At 33.7% G+C, this 23,698-nt stretch overlaps 1 protein-coding gene across 9 annotated transcripts in view; it reads left to right on the top strand.

Moving 5' to 3' along the window:
• The window catches only part of EPHA7 (EPH receptor A7), a 169,292-nt gene that overhangs the window by 128,340 nt on the left and 17,254 nt on the right, over positions 1 to 23,698 (top strand). For 3 of the 9 annotated variants that reach the window (XM_026002885.2, XM_072737464.1, XM_026002890.2), the window contains exons 6-10: positions 10,005 to 10,129; positions 13,126 to 13,309; positions 18,054 to 18,162; positions 18,812 to 18,867; positions 22,756 to 22,881. In XM_026002885.2, the coding sequence (XP_025858670.1) occupies positions 10,005 to 10,129; positions 13,126 to 13,309; positions 18,054 to 18,162; positions 18,812 to 18,867; positions 22,756 to 22,881 (600 nt within the window). Of the gene's footprint in view, positions 1 to 10,004; positions 10,130 to 13,125; positions 13,310 to 18,053; positions 18,163 to 18,811; positions 18,868 to 21,451; positions 22,882 to 23,698 lie in introns of those variants that run through there. The other 6 variants (XR_011997126.1, XR_011997127.1, XM_026002887.2 and 3 more) reach the window with 6 other exon arrangements.

Here is a 23,698-nt window from a genome sequence, read left to right as displayed (position 1 = left end):
CAGTATACTAGTTCATGGGGGCCATGCCCTTCACTCCTACACTCTACTGCTTAGATTAAAAAAAAAAAACTACAAAATAATTAAATGTTACATCTTATAGTACTGTTAACAAAGGAAATATTATTTTAGGAAAAAAGTTATAATTCTGTATTAGCTGAAGCAGAGAAAGGATGTTTCCATAAGTTGTGACTTATTAGTGGAAGCCGTTACAGAAAAATCATGCACTGTTGTTATTTAGTTGATATAAAGTTCTCTCTTGCAGATTATAGACTTGATGGCAGCATTCCTGATAATAAGTTTAAATATGTAGTTATACAGTTAAACACTGAATTAGAAATGATTTTTTTTGTAACAGGGAAATTCGGGGGGCACTTGGGTGGCTCAGTGGTTGAGTGTCTGCCTTCTGCTCAGGTCATGATCCTAGGGTGCTGTGATCAAGTCCCATATCAGGCTCCCTGCAGGAAACCTGCTTCACTCTCTGCCTATGTATCTGCCTCCCTCTCTGTGTCTCTCATGAATAAATAAATCTTAAAAAAAAAAAGAAAGAAACAGGAAATTTTTTTGTGTGGTTTGCTCTTTACTGCGTCCCAGGAATTTACTAGCACTTGGTTCACATCTCATCTAGACTATTACATTTACATGTGCATTCAAAATGTGCATATTCACATTTTAACTCGATTTCTACATTAAAATCTCCTGAAAGTGAGAATTTTGGCCTCATCATCTCGTAGTCCATACAATTCTCAGTTTATATTTTTCAGTCATGAAAATTTTTATGTTGAATTTATAATAAAAAGAAACTCTCATCAGAAATCAATAACCGTGTTGTTAGAGTGATCTTACCTTCTAGGCATTTTAGTGTAATAGTGAAAGGTACTTAAGACTAATGCTAGAGTACTTTTAAAAGACATTGCTACTCAGAATGCTAATATATGATAAGTAGCTTGTCCCATAAAGAAGATCATCAAGGAGTCTGCAAAGAAAAAGAAATGCTTCTTTCATCAAGAAAGTTTTGCGAAGGAAAAAGATGTCAGCTGAGCAATAATAAAAAAAAAAAGAAAACATACTGTTGTAGATGTATATCTGACATAAATTCCTCACCTCCTCAAAGGCCATTGACTGACAGCTGCACAGAGAGTAGCCAATCTGCACTTAGAGTGGTGCTGTCTTTTTTTTTAATTTTTGTTAATTTTTATTTATTTATGATAGTCACAGAGAGAGAGAGAGAGAGAGAGAGAGAGGGGCAGAGACATAGGCAGAGGGAGAAGCAGGCTCCATGCACCGGGAGCCCGACGTGGGATTCGATCCCGGGTCTCCAGGATCACACCCTGGGCCAAAGGCAGGCGCCAAACCGCTGCGCCACCCAGGGATCCTGGAGTGGCACTGTCTTAAACATTTAAGTGATAATAAATTTATTTACTACTCATTTCCTTTTATTAAGTAATGACTCTAAATGAATTTTAACAATGGCCACATTTTGCCTGTCCTATCCATGTAACCTCACCCACCTTTTTGTCACCAGCTGGCACTAGACTGCTCTGAAATATTTTATTCTCCTTAGAGGATTCATATTAAATACTGGTTTACCAGCAGTTTTATTGCAGCATAATTTACAAGAGAAACATATGGGGAAGACCCATGCTTATTGGTAAAGGGCTGGTCAAATATATTATAGTACATGTGTATAATGAAATAAACAGCTGATGAAAGAGCTAGCAGATCCGTGTGTGTAATGCAATTTTTGAAACATCAAGGTTTTCAACTGTGCTATGAGAATATTGCCATTCATGTAAAAACTGCATATATTTATACACACCTAGACTATTTCTGGAAAGAAAGCAAAGAAACTAAGAATGGTTGCTAGAGAAGAGTAACTTTGTGACATGGGACCAGATTGGGAGAGAGTCTTATACCTTTCAAATTTTGTAGCATATACGTGAATTTGCCCCTTAAAAAAAATCTCTATTCCATTTAACCTCTTCTGGTATATGCAGGTTCTGGGACTGTTGCCTACTGAGCAGATCCCTAAGGGTCTCTTCATCATTATGGCACATCATGGATTCTCAACAAATGTTGAATGAATGAATGAATGCTCTGCTTTCCTCCTTCTAGAGTCTGCTCTCACCTGGAATTATTGTGCTATAGTTGAAACCAGATGGGACTGAGAACTTAAAAACATGGGATTCAATTTAAAATCTGCCCCTGATGGATCCCTGGGTGGCGCAGCAGTTTAGCGCCTGCCTTTGGCCCAGGGCGCGATCCTGGAGACCCGGGATCGAATCCCACGTCGGGCTCCCGGTGCATGGAGCCTGCTTCTCCCTCTGCCAGTGTCTCTGCCTCTCTCTCTCTGTGTGACTATCATAAATAAATAAAAATTTTAAAAATAAAATAAAATAATAAATAAATAAAATAAAATAAAATAAAATAAAATAAAATAAAATAAAATAAAATAAAATCTGCCCCTGAGGGGCAGCTGGGTGGCTTAGTGCTTGAGCATCTGCCCTCGGCTCAGGGCATGATCCTAAGGTCCTGGGATCAAACCCTGCATCAGGCCCCTGGGCTTCTCCCGAGGCTTCTCCCTCTGCCTATGTCTCTGCCTCTGTGTGTGTGTGTCTCTCATGAATAAATAAATAAAAATCTTTAAAAATAAATAAATAATAAAATCTGCCCCTGAGTGGAAGCTACTTAAGTTTCTGTAACCCTTAGTTTCTTCACCAATAAAATAGAACAGTACCTACTTCACAGGGTTGTAGTACAGAAGAAAGAAGATTATATACATATGTATTACTATATAAAGAAGATTACATATATAAATATTGCAGACTGTAATAGATTTATAGATTTGCCACAGTTCCCTGCACATAATAAATGCCAAACACGTACGTGTTACGTAGAACTGAACTACAGGTGGTCCCCAATTTATAATGGTTAGGCTTAAAATGTTTTGACTTATGATTTTTTAACTTAACAAAAGGGGCAAAAGTGATGCATATTTTCTCAGAACTGTACTTGTACTTCTAATTTTGAACGTTGATGTTTTCCTGCGCTAGTGATAATGTGGTACGATCCTCTCTTGTGAGACTGGACAGCGGCCCTGAGCTGTAGCTCCCATTCAGCCGCTCCATCGCAAGGGTGAACGGCTGATATGCTTACAAGCATCCTGTTTTTTGCTTTCAGTACAGTATTAAATCAATTACATGAGATACTCAGTACTTTATTCTAGAATAGGTTATGTGTTAGATGATTTTGCCCAAGTGTAGGCTAATCTAAGTGTTCTGAGCATGTTTAAGGTAGACTAGGCTAACTGCTGTGAGGTTTGGTAGGTTAGGTGTATTTTAATGCATTTCTAACTTAATATATTTTCAACTTAGATGCATTAATCTTGGCATGACCCCAACATAAGTTGAGGGAGATCTGTAGTAAAAAAGCATTACCTGTTCTTAAAATGATAGATTAAAATGTATGATTTAATATTGAGGATTCCTTAACCTTTCTGAATTGTTATATTAGATCATCATTTAGTTACTCCTTTGTTGGTATGACTGACGTGAAGAGTACAGCTAGTTCTGGGAAGATGCCTATTTTATACCTACTGTTTATCCAACATTTTACTTTATTTACATTGAGAGTTGCAATTACATTGTAGTTATATGAAAATGACAAATTAAACCCTCATCAATTTACATTTTAGAAGTTAGCAGGAGTCCCATTATACATTTAGGACCAATTGCTGCTGTATGTAGCTTTTCTCCACACCCTCACCTCCTTGCCCTTAATGCATTTTGCATAGAGATTTTGCCGGGGAGTGCTAACTCCTATGGTAATTAATTAAACATGCAAACAATTGGTTGTTAATCATCTGATAGTAGCAGAGAAGACAATTTTATTATTAGCAAGATGTTTTCTCAGATCATTTTTACAGAGATGTTGTGACTGTATCTTTAAAGACAAGGCCATTCTTAGTTATTCAGATAGCGGAGTAGTGACTTCTGTTGTTCCTGTTATGTATTTTATCACTCTACCGGAAATGTATTGACATGACTTACATATATCCCTGACTTGGATTCCAATCCAGGATGCTCTCTTTTCCTGCACTGTTAGTTCAACATCAATATCACTTTTTCACAGAACTTTCAGATGTTATTTTTAGCTCTCACTCAAGTTGTCTTTTTAGTAGTTGTTTTTAAATGTTATTTCAAAGTCTCTTCTCTGATACATCTTATTTATTCTGTTGTAAATCTTACATTTTGAATAAAACATCATCATCCTCATTGGTATGCTAAATGTGTAGCAATGCAAAGTATGTAATTTAATTTTGAAAAAAAAGATCAATTTATTTCCCACTGTTTTTTTTTTTTTTCAACTACTTATGGAACGAGACCTTGTCTGTTTTAGCCACAGATCATGCTTTTATCCAACCAAAAATAATTTGACAGACATCTATTGCAAATGGGTTGTTCATAATTGCTGCAGACTCAAATGCCCTTAGTCCCTGCACTTTTTCTTTCATATAGAATTTTATATTTATTATTCATAATATTATTAGTGACTATTTTTTCATGAGATTAGTGATATCACATGTTAAAACTTTTTTTTAAAGATGTGTTTATTTTTTGAGTGGGAGAGCACACACCACTGGGGGGGGGATAGGCAGAGGGAAAAAAACCTCAAGCAGACACCCTGCTAAGCACAGAACCCCACAATGGCACTCAGTCTCAGGACCCTGAGATCACAACCTGAGCCAAAACCAAGAGTTGGATGCTCAACCAACTAAGCCACCCAGACACCCCATTTGTTAGAATTTTTTATGTATTCTAACATACCCTAAAAATAGAATTGATATGTTATAATGATACTCCACTGGGTCATGTCTACTTATGGCCTAGTGTTTGTTATTGAAGTAAATTTATATAGATTTTTATATATTTGTCCAGTAGCATAAAAATGAAACATCTGTGGGGAAAAGTGAGAATGCTAACAGTTGGGTTATAAAATGATAAGCTTCTAGGAATACACATATTGGCTATTTCAAACAATTGTTACAAATGAATTCCATACTGGATAGCAAATAAAGCATTAAATAAAGACTTATTCGATTATTGTCAGATTTGCATTTGACTGTATTCTAAAAATTTCTTCATTTTCATTGTTTGTATTTACCACATGGAAATCTAACAACTGTCAATATATTTAGCAACTTGAGATACATGGTCATTTCATGTTCGTCTATCCAACAATACCTCACTGTATTGTTTAGAAATACAAATACTATTTTTTCACGCACCATTCTTTATTGAAATTCGGTGAGAATGCTTAACTACAATAAAAATAATGACTAGTGTAAATAAATTACTTTTTAAAGCCAAAATCAAATTTATGAGCTTCGTTCACGTTCCACCAAACACACACACACACACATACTTCCAAATATGTAGTGGAGATTTTTTTTTTCCTATAAGACATTGAATTTTGAGTCCTAATGAAGATCAAAATTCCTTGACTCCATGCTATTTCAACATAAAGTCTGACAGATCACATTATTAAACAAACTATCACTAACCTTTTTTCGTAGACTTCATTAAAATTCCAGGAAGTCTATTTTTATTTTTTACGATGTTTATTAGTTTTCTCTTGCTCCCATAAAAAACTACCGCAGAAACCTTAAAGCAACACTTGTTTGTTATCTTCTAGCTCTGTGGGTCAGAATTGTGGGTGCAGCAGGGCTCAACTGGATTCTCAATTGCCAGCCTCACTAGCTGAAAACAGGTTGTTAGCTGCACTGGCCTGTTACATGGAGGCTCTGGGGAAGACCCACATCCAAGTTCATTCATGATGTTGTCAGAATTTGGGGCTTTTGTACTTGTAGTATTGTGGCCTCCATTTCTCTTTCACTGTCAGCCAGGGCCAGTCTCTGATCCTAAAAACTACTACACTCCATATCTTCTCATGTTTCCCATGTGGCCCCTCCAACAATGGCAGGTTGATTTATTCTCATATTTAAAATCTCTCTGGCTCTTCCTTCTATAGCATCTCTCTGACTCTGGCTGGAGAAATTTCTCTGCTCCTAAGGGCTGATGTGATTAGATTGGGCCAACAGGCAAAGATCCAGGACAATACCTTTATTGGAAGGTGTATAACCTTAATTACATCTGCAGTGTCCCCTTTGACATGTAATGTTACATATCCACATGTTCCAGATACTAGAGTATGGACATCTTTAGAGGGCCATTTATCTATTATACAATGTTTTTAAATTATCTTTTTCCTCCACTTCATGCTGGGAAATTTTCCCATATATGTAGTAAATTTAATATTTTATCAGGAAAAAATAGAGTCCTTATAAGTATCCTCTATTTTGTAATTTAAATATATCTGCTATACTTGATTTTAATTAGAAATTGATTAAGATCGAGATGCCTCAGTGGCTCAGTCAGTTAAGCATCTGCCTTTGACTCAGATCATGATTCCATAGTCCTAGCTTTGAGCTCCACATCAGGCTTCCTGCTCTGCACGGAGTCTGCTTCTCCTTCTCCCTCTGCTCCTCACCTCCCACCACCACTCATGCACTCTCTCTTGCTCACTCTCTCTCTCTCTCTAATAAAAATAAATAATTAATTAATTAATTAATAAGTAAATAAATAAATAAATGAAATTTTAAAGAATTAAAAAAGAACTTGATTAAGATTGAAACCTTGCACCAGTACTAGAAGCTTAAAATCTGTAAAATGTTGATTGGCTCAGGTTTGTACGTAAACCCACCATTCTTACTGATTATTTTTAAATTCAAATCCTTCTACTAACAATTGCAGCCCACAGGTTTTATTTTGGTCTGTTATTAGACCTTTGATTTCCTTACATCAACTTCATCAACTTTGTTCTTTTGTGTTGAGATTTTCCACTTTGAGCAGTAGAAACCATTTTCTGAATTTTCTAAGATCTTTCACTGTCAGTTGTAGAGACTCCATATATGTCCCTAATAAGTTGTGAGAATCTTTAGGGGTAGAAAAAGTTCCATCTGTTTCTTCGGTTGAAATTAATTTTTATATTCAAATATTGCTAGAAACTTAGGTGAGAAATGAATGTGTTAAATTTTTGTTAGAAACCCTGTTAAAAATTTATATTTAAGAACTCCTCTCTATGTAGTATTTGTTTTTCCTACATTTTCCAATTTAGGAAATTTATTTAATTACTATTTATTAGCATCACATCAATTTCAATGACAGTAGGTTTTGTTTCACTTTACTAAGTACAAAAATTATAATTTAAATGTCATAACACCTAACTTGATCTTAAGTATGTATATATTTTAGTTGTAGACATTTCTTTTCAAAATGAACTTCAGATTGTAGTTAATTGGATATTTTGGTGTAACAGTGAGTGTATCATTTAAATTGTTACAATGTGATTAATTTAGATCAACTATATTAAGCATAGAGATCATTGTGTCTTAAGATTAAGGTCTTTGTAGCACTTCAATTTTACCTTTACATATAACTTTGTCTGAAAGTAATGACTGTTAGAATCCAACTAGCTTAGAGATATTTTTGTTTATAAGGTATATATCTTTATGCCTAAGATATTGAAACTCAAGGGAAAATATTATCAATTCTCTTGTACCAAAATATTGTATTTGAAGGACATACAGCAGACAGAGATATTTCCTATCTTGCATTTTGCCTATCCTCAAGGGCCATGTGCTAGTACTTCTAGCTCTGACCCTCTTAAATGTGTGACTCGATATAGTATCAGCAAGGGACACATTTTTAAAAAGGAGATATCTAGAAAATCACGAGTATAGTCATTTATAGCTGTGGCTCCTTGTACAAAAGAGGGAAAAGTCACTGTTAATGCTGTGATATGGGTTTCAAAATACCGTATATTACAAATGCATTTTTTGACATCTTTTTCCCCCAAGCCCCAAATTACCATAATTTTATTGGTAAAAGTGCTTTTCCAGGAGAAAATAATGAATATAATTTTACAGTGTAACTTGCTGAAATCAAATCTCATTATATACTTAGATTTTGCTAGGATGTGTCATAAACAAACTGAGGTACATCAATGCCGCAAGTCTCCTCCATACCTTGGAGAATGCAGTCTCTCTTCACCTTACTATTTAGGATAGAAACTAAACAAAGTGTCATATAGTTTGCTTTACACTGAAAATCACATTAAGCCGGGTGTGTTGTGTGAAAGAGACCTAGATGGCACCTCCCAGCTCTCTGTTTCCAGCGCATGTTTCCAAATAGCCCACATCATATCATAAACCCCAATCAGAGACCAACAGCCTTACTGAGTAATTCAGCCTATTGGCTACTACTGCAGTAGTCTTACTTGTGCTGCATTCTAGGGTTTTTTAATTATTATTACAATTTAAATACAGATTTTTCCGAATGATTTTAAGTGAATTAGAGTACTGGAGATTATTTGCTAAGTAGAATCTCACCTCAAAATTCAGTGGGGTTTGTATTTCCCCAGGCTCAGGCTTGAGGATGTAGCCTCTTGAACATCCTAGGCGGCTGAAATAGGCTAAGCATGTTCTGGATGGAGAGACAAATTCTTTAGAATTTAGAAACAAATTCTTCTTCTGCACTACATTCAAGTTTTAAAAGTTATAGCAAAATAAGACTTCTTATTAGAAATTTGTTTCATTGGAAACATATCAGAAACGCATCTAGTCTGTAAACACAGTCTGCTGAGTACTTCAGCTGCATCCCCCTAAAGGGAAAGTTGCTCCACTTAATATGCCCTAGTTACACTTCTGTTAGTAATCTGATAGGAAATGGGAATCATGCATCTTCCACGTCCTTCCCTGAAAATCGCCAAGCCAGAGAGAAGTGAAAAATGCTTTTTCTTAGACATTGATACAAGACAATATTAAGAAGTAGAAGAAACAAAATAAAGTCAAAAGGATAAACATCAGAAGCTTGCTTAAACAGCTTTGGCCCTATATAATTGCTTTTCTGTCAGCAGGATTATTAACAATTTTGGACATCTGAAAATTAAATTAACAGCCTGAAAATATTTTACAGAATGAGATAGAGCATGATACATGAAACATAATGACCCCACTGAAATTCAGCCAACCCAGTACAGCTACTCATTTAGACAGAGAAGACAACTAGTTAATCATCACCGAGCAAATTAGACAGAGCAAATTAGTTTGCTACATTCCACAGTCTTAGCTACCAAAAAGAGTATATGCCACTAATTAGAATGAAAGGACTCTAAGCGTATTATTATCTATATAGAAAGAGAGAGCAAAATTGTAGCTTGAATTGCTTCTATCAAAGCTTGAAGCCTAGGTTACATAGAAATATATGTGTGAGTCTATATGTGTGTGTGTGTGTGCGTGTGTGCATTCATACACATATTTAAGTAGCAGCAGCTTTAGCGTTCTCTTGCATCTTGACCTAATGAAGTGTAAAAAATTTTTCCCAAGGTTAATTGGAATTCTTTGGGAATACACACACACATGCACACATGCACTTGCACACACACCCCTACACACAGTTAAAACATAAAAACGTTTTTTTTTAAAGTGTGATCCCTTTAATTGAAGACCAAAGTAGCCATTTCATATATTTTTTTCTTACACAGTATTAAACTATTTTTTTTCTTTTAAAAAGTGTATTGCCATTGCATGTGAAGTAAATATTTGGACTTAGTTTATCACTGGAGATTAATCTGAAATCATATTTTGTAGCCTTAATTAGCATTCATTTGCTTAATTGTCATTCTCAGCCCCATCATTTCCATTTTTCACTAACTTGAACAATGCTATCTTCTGCTGTTTGCACTTTAATTTAAATTTCTATTAAGGTTTATGAACAGTAATAAGGTCCTGTTTGAATATTCATTAGCTTCTGAATTGTGAGCTATGAAAAGGTGCTTTCTTTTACCTTAATGAAACTGGCACAGCATGGGACTGATCAGTTGTGACATTTGATTTGAGGCATCCAGTGAATTTTCTCATTGTTTATTGACATGTCTTGTCCAAACAGCTCCCTCGCAAGTGAGCGGAGTGATGAAGGAGAGGGTGCTGCAGCGGAGTGTCGAGCTTTCCTGGCAGGAACCAGAGCATCCCAATGGAGTCATCACCGAATATGAAATCAAGTATTACGAGAAAGTAAGTGCTAAGAACAGCTGAAATGTGCAGCCGATGTGTCTCATGTCATCCTACTGCACTGTAGACTGAACTTGGTCATTATGCCAACTATTTGGAGCTATTTTGCAATTCATAGTTAATTTTAGCCATTTTTAATAACCATCCTATTGCATCTCAGGTTCATCGTTATTATGATTGCTATATATTGTTTCTAGGTTACACAAAGGAAAATATTCCACTAGTGGTATATTTGTTTGATTTTTGATATAGTTATTAGATACAAGATGTTTTAGTATCATGGGGCCACACAGCCCAATGCATTTTTGAAAAAAGAAGTGGTTCTTTTATGATCTCTACTTGGGCATTTAATGATTTTATTTATGTGGTTTTATTGATAATGATGATGGCCTCAAATAATTTAGCAATTTGAAAAAACAAAAATGTTTTCTGTAATAAATAATGTAGTTCCTCTAAACTTTGGAATCTCCTGATGATATTCTGCTCCTTTAAATTCCTCCTGAAATTTATCCCACATATGTTATACTAAATCATATCAACCACTTCTTCACACTCCTTTCTCCATGAAAAATGGGATGGCTAAAACCCAAGCACTGCCCTTTAATCTCTTCATGCTGACTCGAATTTAGTATATAGTCACATAATTGAGTGTATGCATGCGTTTATTTCTGACCCATCTGGAGGGGGATGGGAACCTGTTCACAAATTATTATTTTTTAAAATATTTTTATTTATTTATTCATGAGAGACACACACAGAGAGAGAGGCAGAGACACAGGCAGAGGGAGAAGCAGGCTCCATGCAGGGAGCCTGATATGGGACTCGATCCCGGGTCTCCAGGATCACACCCTGGGCTGAGGGCCGTGCTAAATAGCTGGGCCACCGGGCTGCCCCCTGTTCACAAATCATTACATAGGCTCCACTTCACAGAAAGACTTGGTTCAAGGTGTGAAACATGGAATGATTACTATTACCAATATTAATATTAGTAATTAACATTAAGGTTATTATTAATACAACTGTTACTTATCGACTTAAGTTAGCTAAAATACTGTAACATACATGGCCGTTTTAACCATTTAGACAGAATTTCAAAATAGGAACCCAAAGCTTTGGAAAATCTTGGGGGCTGAATTGACTTGTTTGAATAATTTAAATGCATATAGTGCATTGGCAATAGATACATTTTTCCCTTTGAAGAAAAAACAGTTCAAGATTAGTTTCAGTGTTCAGATTGTTTATATTTTTGGTTATTATTTGCATTATGAATTCATGACCTCCATGGCCAAAGTTACATTTTAAACACTTTATTTTTGTACCAGGAAGTACATTTCTTGCCCCATCAAATGTGTTTCTGAGGGAATCCTTGTTTTACTGTTGGTTTTGTTATGTCTCTTTTCCAGTGAGTTCTAAGAGTTTATAGTCAGTGTCTTCTGAAATTTCATCAGATTTCAAAAGCAATGCAATACATTCAAAAAATATGTTGAGTGGTAAATGAGAGTGAAGTTTCTCACAGGGCAAGGAAATATTTTGCACATCCTTACTCTAGAATAGATTTATTCAAATAGTTTCTTTTCTATTTTGCATGATAAAAACAGAATGTATCTACATTTGCTGAACTTACAAATTAGGCAATTATTAGAACAGAATAATATATTGCATTGTAATGTACGTAAGCATGCGATCTCTAGATATCATCATGTCATTTAGTATCAGTTATGCCAAGTTCTTTATTATGAGATAAATGTATATTTATGATACCAACATTTTTATAAATAATTATAATTAAGACAATCACAAACTAGCTTCACTAAATACAGTTTAAGTATACATTTCTTTACACTTTTGCAAATATCAATGTGAAAGCAAATCAAACAACCAGACTGACATTTTCAGATTTCAATGAATAGTTTTATTGTCAGACATAGTAGAACATAGCTATTTAATATAAAACAAATAAGACACTATCTAAAATTATATATTTTGATGGATAGTTTTTAGCTTTTTAAATAAAACGTCCATTAAAGTCATATCAATCAAGATTGTTTTGATGGAATATTTTTTATATTCTTTTTTTTTTTAAAGATTTTATCTATTTATTCATGAGAGACCCAGATAGAGAGAGAGAGGCAGAGACACAGACAGAGGAGAAGCAGGCTCCATGCAGGAATTCAGAAAGCCCAATGCGGCACTTGATCCCAGGACTCCAGGATCACTCCTTGGGCCAAAGGCAGGCGCCAAACCACTGAGCCACCCAGGAATTCCCTGTTTTTTATATTCTTGAATTTTTATACTTCTTTAATTTTTAGTCTTATCATATATAATATGACAAACATATTTTTAAGCTCTAGGCCTCTGAATAGTGAGGACATTGAACTAAGTGATCTTTAAAATATCGCCAAACCATAAATTATACACTACTTTAACTTTATGTTGATAATTTTAATTTAAAATACTCCATTAAATACTGTTATTTTATTTTGTGAGAAATGCAGTTTTTAATGAGAGCAATTGATAGGTGAATATGGTGTGGTATTAGCTAAATGTCTTTATTTAATACCTTTCTTTATTTTGTGCATATGAACTTTTGCTTGCTGAATAACATTCAGGAAAAATATTAAAGGAACTACATTATTAAGGAAAAACCTCTACTAAACCATGGATTTTGCAAGTGTACCCAGGTTTTGTTTAATAGGACATTTGATTATATTTATGGCTAAATAGTTCTCACCACTGTGCCCTCTACCAACAAAGCAAAAGCTCAAAACATATAAATGATTTAACAAAATTATTTCTCTTTGAAATTTATAGAACAAAGGCATGTGTTCACATTTACATTTTATATTATCTTAGAAACAACTCAATGTTACAATATTCCACAGGGTACAATGTAGCCTTTATAAAAACAATGCAGCAAATTGAAATAAATTGCAAGAATTGGCTGTCAGATTGCCTGGTTGCAATTACAATTAAATATTCCCTGAATATATTGTTTCCAGGATCAAAGGGAACGGACCTATTCGACAGTAAAAACCAAGTCCACTTCAGCTTCCATTAATAACCTGAAGCCAGGAACAGTGTATGTTTTCCAGATTCGGGCTTTTACTGCTGCTGGTTATGGAAATTACAGCCCCAGACTTGACGTTGCTACACTAGAGGAAGCTACAGGTAAAATGTTTGAAGGTAATTACCACCTTTGGTTTGGATTCCTATTCTATAACTGTCAATTTTTTTCCCAGTATGAGGGTACTGATTTGGTTTAAGATTATTTTTATATATAAAGGTAAATATGTAAATATGTAAAGGTTATACAGAATAACACTTTAAAATTTGCTGTTTTGTTTCTCAGTGTTATAATCTTATAATTCAACTGAGTCTCTTTAATACACACTGGGTTTATTTGGAAAAGATGAAGTCAGAAATAGAAACAGGACATGTTCAATTGTGTACTGACACAAGATGTTTCTATAGAACCCAGAACAATATTACCCTGATTACGTCAGCCAAAGGTACTCCTTCAAAGAAACCCCCAAATGAAGCCAGGATATACACAGGGTGAGCCAGAGAAAGATGATCTATAAAAATCTTTGTTAATTGAAGCCACTTGGATTTTAACAATGATTTCAATAATGGCAGTTCAGAGAGAAGATCTTAGATGTTGTATGTATTTTTTTTATTTTTATCATCACTTTTCATCTTTTATAAAATATTTCAAGCATCCTAGAGAATATATTCAAAGTATATATGAAATATTAGGAATAATAATTAAATGAATATCTCTGTGTCAACCACTCAGCCTAAAAGTAGAACATCATGTATCTTGAATCCCCTCTATCATTTTGTTTGTTTTATAATTCAGCAGAACATAACAAAAATGTATGTGTCTATAGGGTAGCACAGATAAGCAGATATATGTTGGAATGCATGTCCCTGTTTATTGTCAGAGAGCAGGATCAGAAAAGCTTGAGTACTATGCTGGTTGTTCTTCCATTCACTGAGGAATCAGGGTGTGTTTCAGCATTTTGTTCTTGATTTCTCCTGATATTACTGCTCAGACCTAGGGTTCACCCAGCTGTTACCTTGTTGTCTTGCCAGTGTGGTCTACCCACAAAAGTCTAAACAAACATGAGCTAAAAACTATTATGTGATTTTTTTCTTTCCTCAATTTTTAGTAAAAAGTTTTTAAGTAAATTAAATCAGTATAACTTTGATCAATTATTTTGACTTCAGAAAAATATTTTTATGGCTCTCTTAAAAGGCAAATTGACAAATGTTCTTTGATTAACAAATCCTCTGTAAGTTCACTAACTGCATTTTTCTTTCAAAATATGTTGCTGTGTTTTTAAATCAAGCTTTAACTCTCAGAACCTCAAATAATAAAACAGACATTAAAATAAGTTTGAAATAGAAATTATTTATATAGAATTATAGACACAAAGGCATCAGTTGAAAAAATGTCACATAATTTTGTTTGATAAACTTAACACCATTATTCTTTATTATCTTTTCAAAGTGGAGTATCTAAGATTAAAAATGAGAGCATCTAAGTTCAATGGCAACAAACACATTAAAGCATTTTATGTTAAGGTTTCAACATTTGAACATTTGAGTGGTCTTGTATCAAATGTGTTCTAGTGGTTTTCATTTTAGACTGATCTCATAATACCACTTTGTGATTTCTCATATAACAAAACCTTAAATGATTTTTTTATATTCTAATGAAGAGTTTAAACTTAAGTTAGACACATTAATTAGTTGTCTCACATTTATCTAATCATTCTTTATCAGTTAAACCTCTAGGTTTGAAAACTTTCAAAATGAATTTGTTCATTGTGTTCAGTTCATAAGTTGAGGATATTGGGCTAAACTATTTTTTATTGATGCCTGAGATTCATAGATATTATTTTCATTATTTAAAAATTAAATAAGATTCAAAGAAAGTAAGATGCAGTAGTAGAACCTGAATGATCATATGAAATTAATGTTAAAACTAAATTTTTGCACTGGAAAGAATTTGCAATTTTTATCATCAGAATATTCTCTTCCACTAGAATATAAAGTTGATGGAAGTATAATCCATATATTTTCCCTTGCTATTGTCATACCAGTTCCTACTATCAGTGCTTGACAGGTAGAAGGCACTCAGTAAAGAAGCAAGGAATGAATACCTCACAATTATCAACATAGAGCAGATTACCACTATCAATCAGTGCAGTAGGCATATTTCTGGTTTCACATCTTAGCTCCACTATATCCAGTTGTAAGACTGCATAAGTTCATGTACCCTAATTGCTAGGATGGCAATACCTAATTCAATGGTATTCTGAATATGAACTAAGTTAATGCACACAGACTACATGCAGAAAGTTAGTTTTTATTTATTATTTAGCACAGCCATTCCCAAGCTTTTGTTCTACTAAAAAATACTGAGGATCTCCAAAGAGATTTTGATTATTTCGGTTATATCTATCAATATTCACCATTAGAAATTAAAACTGAGAAAAGTTTCAAACACACAAACACATATTTCATTTGCCATCAGAATAATGATGTTTTCACATGTCATGTAACTTCCAGAATATTCAACTATGCACCTGTGAGCATATGAGTGTGAAAAAGGCAAATAACATCATATCGTATAAAATAGTTTTATAGCCTGCAGATCCTCTGAAAAGCTCTTGAGGGACCACTAGGTTTCCAGACCACCCTTTGCAAGCAGGGTACTGTGCTAAGAATTAGAGATGCAGAGAGACACATGACACAATTATTCTCTGTTGAAAGTACTTTGAAAGAGAGAGACTTGTACACAAATTCTGCTATACAATTAAGCATTGGAGTGCATGGCCCAATGCTATCGGAGTATCAGGAAACAGTGATCCACTATGCTTGGAAGAAGGGAAAAAGAGAACATGCCACCAAAGAGAAGTCCCTTGAGCAGTGTTTGAAAAGGGAAATTAAACAGATTATTCCATTGCACATATATCCTAAAATCCCCATCTCTTCAGAGTCAATACTAGTGTTTTTACAATGATAAAACCATGGTGTGGTGATTATGGCACTTAAAGATTACTTTTAAAATTTATTACCCATGAAATAGATGAAAATATTAACCATAAATGTTGACTGTGGAAAGATTAAAGTGTGACCCTGACTATATATAAAAACGTATAAATATTCACAAATTCTAATCATCATTCACTTGAGTTCAATTTTCTCATTGGAGTTATGTTTCTGACACTAACACAGAACTAAGCCTAAGACAAGCAAAGAATTAGACCCATGAGACACATAGACTGAATGGAAACAATTTCTACACATAGACGTATAATGTTTTCCTCCCTTATGAACAGTAGTTATGAACTACTCTGTTCATATATAGAGAGAGGGGGGAATAGAAAGATAAAAATTTGAAATAAACAACCAAACCAAACCAAAAATCAAAAATACTTGAAAGTTTTTCTTTGTAGAATAATAGCTGCAATTCAGAAATTAAAGCCTAAAAGTTTTCTTTTTCTTCTTTCCCAACCTTCCTTCCTTGTGTAATTCCCTCAGGGAGCTAATCAGCAGGTGGTGAATTAGGGAGAGTGTATATGCCTTTGTTCAGAAACTGTCAATTACACCGGAGCTACTTCACTGTTTTTCGATATAAAATATATCTATAGTTAGCATAGGAATACAAAATTAAGAAATGAGTGGTCAAGAGAAGAACATAGATAAATAGAGAAGGGCCAATCAGAGAAAGCTTCATGCCGCTTGTTGTGGCAAGACATACTCTGCCTACATATAATTTACTGCTCTGGAGACCTAGTCCCTTGCTGCCACCGAGAAGGAGTAGTATTTTCCATCCGGCCTTATATTAAAGATTACAGCTGTTGATTGTTTCAACAATAAGCAAACTATATTAGTTTGACATTATAAATTAAATGATATTTGGAACTGGATCATTTGTTGGAATACACATTTCCATTGTTTTTTACACTCTTTTGATTGTTTCATGAAATCTGCACTGGTATTGAAAATATAATACTCTGGGGAAAATATGACAATTATGAATTATCGTGTAAGTAAAACTTTTCTAATTTGGAAAAATGGAAGTGAGAAAGCCATGTGACTTGATGAGGAATCGGAATCAGGGCCTGCTTTAAAGGACATGTAAACATATACTGCTCCCAAAGAGACTCTCAAGAGAAAGGTCTAGCTAGGCTTGTCTTATTAATAAGCTTAGAAGAATCACTTAGCATTGTACAGGAAGTATCTGCAATTAGATAATGCTAAAATATTTTAAAGTATTTCCAAAGAGTTTGCTCTCTCATAAATAGCCTACCTCATCTCTAACCTAAACTCTCAATTGGGTGTATAGCATACTTTGTCAAATGAGTACAAATAATTCTGCTTATCTTTTTCCTGAATTATGGTACATTATAAAATCAGGAAGATTTACTATGAACCCATGATTATTTTTATTTTATATTGATGGTATGAGAGATAAAGCACTTAAGATGCTTTGAAAAAATTAACAGTATGTGTTGCTTCCTTTTTAAACATATCAGAAGAAGAGACACAGAGATCGAATACCTTGCTGGGGAAAAGATGGAAAGTTAATAACGATTGTAGATCAAAGATCTCTCTCCATTGATTCATAACTAAGTTTTCAACAGCTAAGCGGGGGATAGCCATTCAATAAAGGCATTTTATAAGTGTCTTTCATAGCTGAGAAATATAAAATAGATGAAAGTATTGTTGCCACACCCTCAAAATGCAAAACATAAGCATTTATTTAAATTTATATTATTATAATATAATGCATTTATTTAAAATTAGAGGTAAATTACAAAGCATAGATATCTCTTATGCACAAGATTTTGTTTGCCCTCTCAAGTTCTTACATGGTATTGAGTGTTTTTGAGCCTATTTTCTCTCTTTCTAGCAACAGCCGTCTCCAGTGAACAGAATCCTGTTATTATAATTGCCGTGGTTGCAGTGGCAGGGACCATCATTTTGGTGTTCATGGTCTTTGGCTTCATCATTGGAAGAAGGTAGAACACAAATTTGTTCTAATCTTTAACACAGAATGTATTGATTTTTCAGGATTATGTCAGCCTATTACTTACTATTTAGTGTATTAGAATGTTAGAAAGTAAATGCAAAAGCTCTTTGATATAAAATATTAAAGGTCAGTAAATTTCACTTCTCCCAAGGTCAAAATACAATGTGAGTTTAATCATTCACTGCCTTTCATTTAAGAGCAATGAATATTGTAATTTCTTTTGGATGCGTTTTTATTAGTTACTTTTAGTTAGGTTTTCATAATAAATATAGGAGATAGCTGGGGGAAAATGTATGCTTTCACTTACTGGTCTGTGGAGACCATTTAAAATCTGTTGTTGTCATTGTTGTTTTTCAGAAAAAGGTATAAGCAACTATTCACTTACTGATAAATCTAAATCTATGAACTATGTTCCTTCTATATTGTTTCACACAAAGATTTTATATTCTGTATGTTTTTAATCATATAAGTTAGTATATTATTATTAATGAGTCCATAACTATGGACAGGAAGTTTCTGTATTTTGTTTATTGCTCTAACTAGCATGTTGTTAAAGAATTAAGGTATGTTGTACTGAATTTTAAATATATAAAGTAGGATCATTGATTGGGATCATCACAAATCTAATTTTTTTCTAGGCACTGTGGTTATAGCAAAGCTGACCAAGAAGGGGATGAAGAGCTTTACTTTCATTGTAAGTGTTTGGCTTTTCTTTATTATTATGTACCCCAATTAATGCAGACACCTGGTTGTTAGTATTGGCATGAATAAATTCCTAATGTCTCATGCTTCAGAATATGTAATGAGCTCAAATGTTGCTTTAAAGCATTTGAACAAGACATTTAGAATGAAAATCATATGATGTGAATTTTAAAATCATAAAATAGATTGAGAAATGTAATCTCTCACAAGAGATTTTAATATTCCTGCAGGATATTTAGCTATTTTTATGTCACGATTTTTCTTTTTGCAAAATATGCCCAAGTGTTTCATACCATTGTAACAATACTCCATTAATTGTTGTATTGCCCATATTCTAGCTAAGGAATCCATTTGGAATTAGAAGGGTCACCCTTGATTTCCCACCCCGTGGGTGATGCTACCACGAAAGACAAAGCTATGGAGCCTTTTCTCTTCAGCTACCATACATTGTCTGTCAGACAGATATTGCCCCAGATATAAATTACATATTAATGGGATTCAATTTTCCAGTGTTTTTCTGAGGATTTGGGTTACCTGACTCTTAAAAGTTGATTATAGAAATCATATTTTGATGAGATCTTCAGAAACCCAACAAAACAGATGCCCATCTGTGTTAATCTTATTCCTATTGCAATGTGGATGGCAAGTAAAAAAATGAGAGCTATGCAAATAAATGTTATTAGTTCATGTAGCCAAAGTAAAAACCTCACAATCATATGATTTTAGTTCAGACAATTAATGATGTTCTTCTACAAGCCTATTGTTTTTATTGTTAATCCTTGAAAATATTAAAAGAAAATTGCATTTATTATTTTTCTTGGTAGCATAATCTTTACTAAAATTTCTCATGGATAGATAAATTGGCCTAAGAATTACATCAATTATCGTGTCATTTATCAAATTACTTTGTCAGTATCTAAAAAGACACTGCCATGTACCCATTCTAAAGTCACAAAAATGTATAAACATCAATCAAGAAAATGTGTGGGTTAAAGACACAAATTGTGCACACTGTTATTATCATTACTATTATCAGTGATGAGAGTGCCATAGACAGTTTATAGAAGATACATAGAAAAAATGGAGGTTACATTTTTTTCTCTTTCACAACATGAATTATTTGTAACACTTCCCCAACAGAAAGGAGCAGATTGAAACCTGAATGCCTAAACTTTTATATCTAGTTTAAAATGTATATAGAATAGTAACCTACAGTTCCGAAAATGCCCAATTCTACCCATTTGTGAATAATTTTATGACAGAGTCATTTAATTTTACCTTCATCAGTATGTCACTTTTCTTTCCGTTATTGAGCATATCTGAGATATCCCCAAATTATCAAATACCTTTTAGCTTATTTGCTTTTAGCTTTCAGGTTAATGCAGAAGGTAAATTGAAACATGGCATATCTAAAACATGTTGTATAACCTTATGCTAAATTGTCATCACTCAGTTTTAATATTTTGATGCCATTTGCTTCTTTTACCTTTGACATCAAGTTTGTAATCAGAAAAAAATAGAGCCGCATGTTTTACTTGCTGACATAGACAAGATAAACTTACTATATAAAAACAGTTTTCATCTCTAGAGCAAAATATGAATGGTGGTTTTAAGATATTTAACACTTGTGAGAAATGTAAATGAGATATTAAAACACAAAAAAGCTCATACTCTTAAATTGAGAGAAGCAACAAACCACAAATTCAGAAATTATGTTAATGTTTTCCTTACTTCGGAACATCCATTTTTAGATGAGTAATGAAAAACCAAAGTGCACTTCACAATATCCCCTCCTGGTAAACCCTGGATATTTTAGAATCACCTTTTTTACAAAGATATCTTTTCTTGTCATTTGATGAGAACCAGGCATTTTATTTGATTTTATAGCTGTATCTAAAATACGTAAAGCACAATGCTATGGTCACCAGCTATTTACAAGTCAGCGTCCTTTTATTTCATTAGTATACAGACAATTTTCTTAGGTGCTAAGACACCAGATTGAATTTTTACAGGAACATGAAAGCAACCATTTAACTAGCTTTTAGAGCACTGAATTTAATAGAATGTCCAGTCATTTGTATCAGGCGCCCTCAACTCTCCATAGCCCCAAATGCTACATTTAAAGATATAAACACAATGGAGAAGTTTAGTGAAGCAATTCCAATTTACATTTTGTTTCCTCCTACCATTTCTTCTAACAATGTCTTTGAATCCAAGCTGGGCAGTATTTCATGTTTTTATGCCAAAATTGCTCTGGCCTGTCAAAATGTTTTATGACAGCTTGAATAAAGAACCATCAGAGACCCATTTGAGATGCAGAAGGTTACCTCCAATCTAGCTCCCTTATCACAAAACAAAACCAAAAAAAAAAAAAAAAACAGTGAAAGAAAGAAAGAAAGAATAAAAAGGGAGAAGATGGCTCATTCTCCATCTGCCTGCCAATCTAGGAGGTTAACCTATTGTTTTCTTCCCTTCTCTCTTTTTCTCTTTCCCCCTCTTCCCTGTACTCCTTCTTCTATCTTTTCTCTTTCTATCCCCTCTCTCTTTTCTTCTTGTGTTTTTTTTTTCATGTTCAGCTTTAGTAACAAATGAGCATCTGTCAGTTTTATAAACTGCAACAATAATTGTTTAAGACAATCAATTTTGGATAAACAATCAACTACAACAGAATAAATCAAGATTTTTAAATCCCATTTTCTTTAGACATTCTGCTTCTTTTTGTTTGTTATGTGTTTATTTTTAAAATATAATTTTAAGTTAATGTAATGACATAAGCACAGTTAGGCTGCAGTGTAATACATAAAGAAATATATTGTTCTCAAAATAGTAAGATTTAATGAAAAGATTGTTCAGTGGCTTTGTTAAAAATAATAAAGTTTTTTTGAGGATATAGTGTAATTCTTTTTATTGCATTAATATAACCAAATATATGCCTATCTATCTTATCTTTGTCTTTAACCAAATGATTAGATTTGGAATACATTATTGTAATTGAATTTGATTTAAAGTTGACATAGCATTATCTGTTACCTGCATGCTTCTGGGTGCATTTTAAGACGAATTTTAACTTTTAAGATGATTCTATGTTGTTTGAATTTTGACTACCTTTTCTGAGGCATATTGGCTACCTCTTTCCAGAGCCTTATAATTGAAAGTTCATATAAACCATTCCTTTTCAAATTGCTGTCATACATGGTTAGCAGATCCCAGGAATATTGTAAATTTTCTAACTTTACTCTGCATTTTGTATCTGGCCTCTATTGCCCTTCAAGGTGAAGATGAAACTGTGTCTTTAGTAGATTTCTCTCTGATTCTGTGATAGCGGTCCCTCACATCTTGTACTAATTTTATGTATATGTCAACGGTGGTTGGTCTTTAAGAAAATAAATCAAAGGAATAAGTAAGATGTCTAAATGTTTTTAATATTGCTGTCAGTGTAGTAGGCTACCTGTAAATGAAATGTCTTCTTTTCCCAGTGTATTAATTTGATTGATTGACTGACTGATAGATTTACAAATGTGTTTCCAAGTCCATTACAAACCTCAATATGGCTTGAACTATGCCATGATAGCAGTGAATTTAATTAAAGCTCCACTCTGATAAGAGTCATGTCAGAGAATTTTGGTGATGTCTTTTGTTGATTTACTGGAAAAGCAATTCAGTTAGTAACCTATGAGCTGGATCCTATGTTACCTATAGAAGCTTGCAGATAATACCTATACGCCAACAGACTGAAGTAGTCTGTTGAAACTGCTGTGAATCAGGTGATGTGGAAGCAAGTTCACTGTTCCAAGGAGCACTCTGCATAATGAAATTCCTGGGCTGACTGCACAATAAGTGCTTTGCTTCATCACAGTCATGCTTTCTTACATCATTACAGTTAAATTTCCAGGCACCAAAACCTACATTGACCCTGAAACCTATGAGGACCCAAATAGAGCTGTCCATCAATTCGCCAAGGAGCTAGATGCCTCCTGTATTAAAATTGAGCGTGTGATTGGTGCAGGTAAGGCTGTTGTAGCTTCCTTGTTCAGCTGTTCCATTTAGCCAGGATCGAAAGTCATACATCATAATGACAGGCAAATAATTATACCTCAAGTATAGAACTTTTGCATTTACCTGAACTGTTGGAAGCAATGAGGCTGTACTTGTTTATGAGAGCTCAAGGAAAAAAAAAAAGTGAAAAAGAAGCATGTGGCACAGAGAATCTGTGCATCTTTTGTCTTCTGTTGGATTTTTAACATATCATTCTACTGGAAGCTACTTCATAATAGTTCTGGAACGTTGTTTAGGAAATGACTTAGTATTTTATTTTAATTAATATTAAATTTCTTAATATTGCTGAATTTTGCTGGAATATACATTTCCTCTTACTTGATTTACCGTCTTCTTGCCAGGCTTTAATTTTATCTTTTTTTCATGTATTTGTAGGTATCAGCCATTTAATTCCATGCAGAAAATTAATATATGTGACTTATTTACAAGGAATGTTATTTCCTATGTATACAACATATTTTCATAGTAATTATCCATGTTGGGTCCAACTCCATTAAATTTAGCAGTAATGGTACACACGAATTCCAGACTTTTAAATCTTTAAAAAAATATTCCCTTCTCAAACAGTAAAAGCAATAGCAATGTTCAGAATTTGCAAATGTGACCTTATGCTTTTGTCACCAGTGTACATTATATACTGTATTTCAAATCTAAATGTTTTTTTTTCATAAAAAGTTTGTGCTAATCCAGTTGAAAAATAGTAGTTTAACAAATAGTTTAGTAAACCTTAAAACTGTTTCTAGAATTATGCATTGACTTTGAGAGAA

Source organism: Vulpes vulpes, chromosome 1 (assembly GCF_048418805.1).
Source record: "Vulpes vulpes isolate BD-2025 chromosome 1, VulVul3, whole genome shotgun sequence".
Taxonomy (NCBI): domain Eukaryota; kingdom Metazoa; phylum Chordata; class Mammalia; order Carnivora; family Canidae; genus Vulpes; species Vulpes vulpes.
The sequence above is the reverse complement of the archived record's forward strand: the minus strand, read 5'-3'. Positions and strand labels throughout refer to the sequence as shown.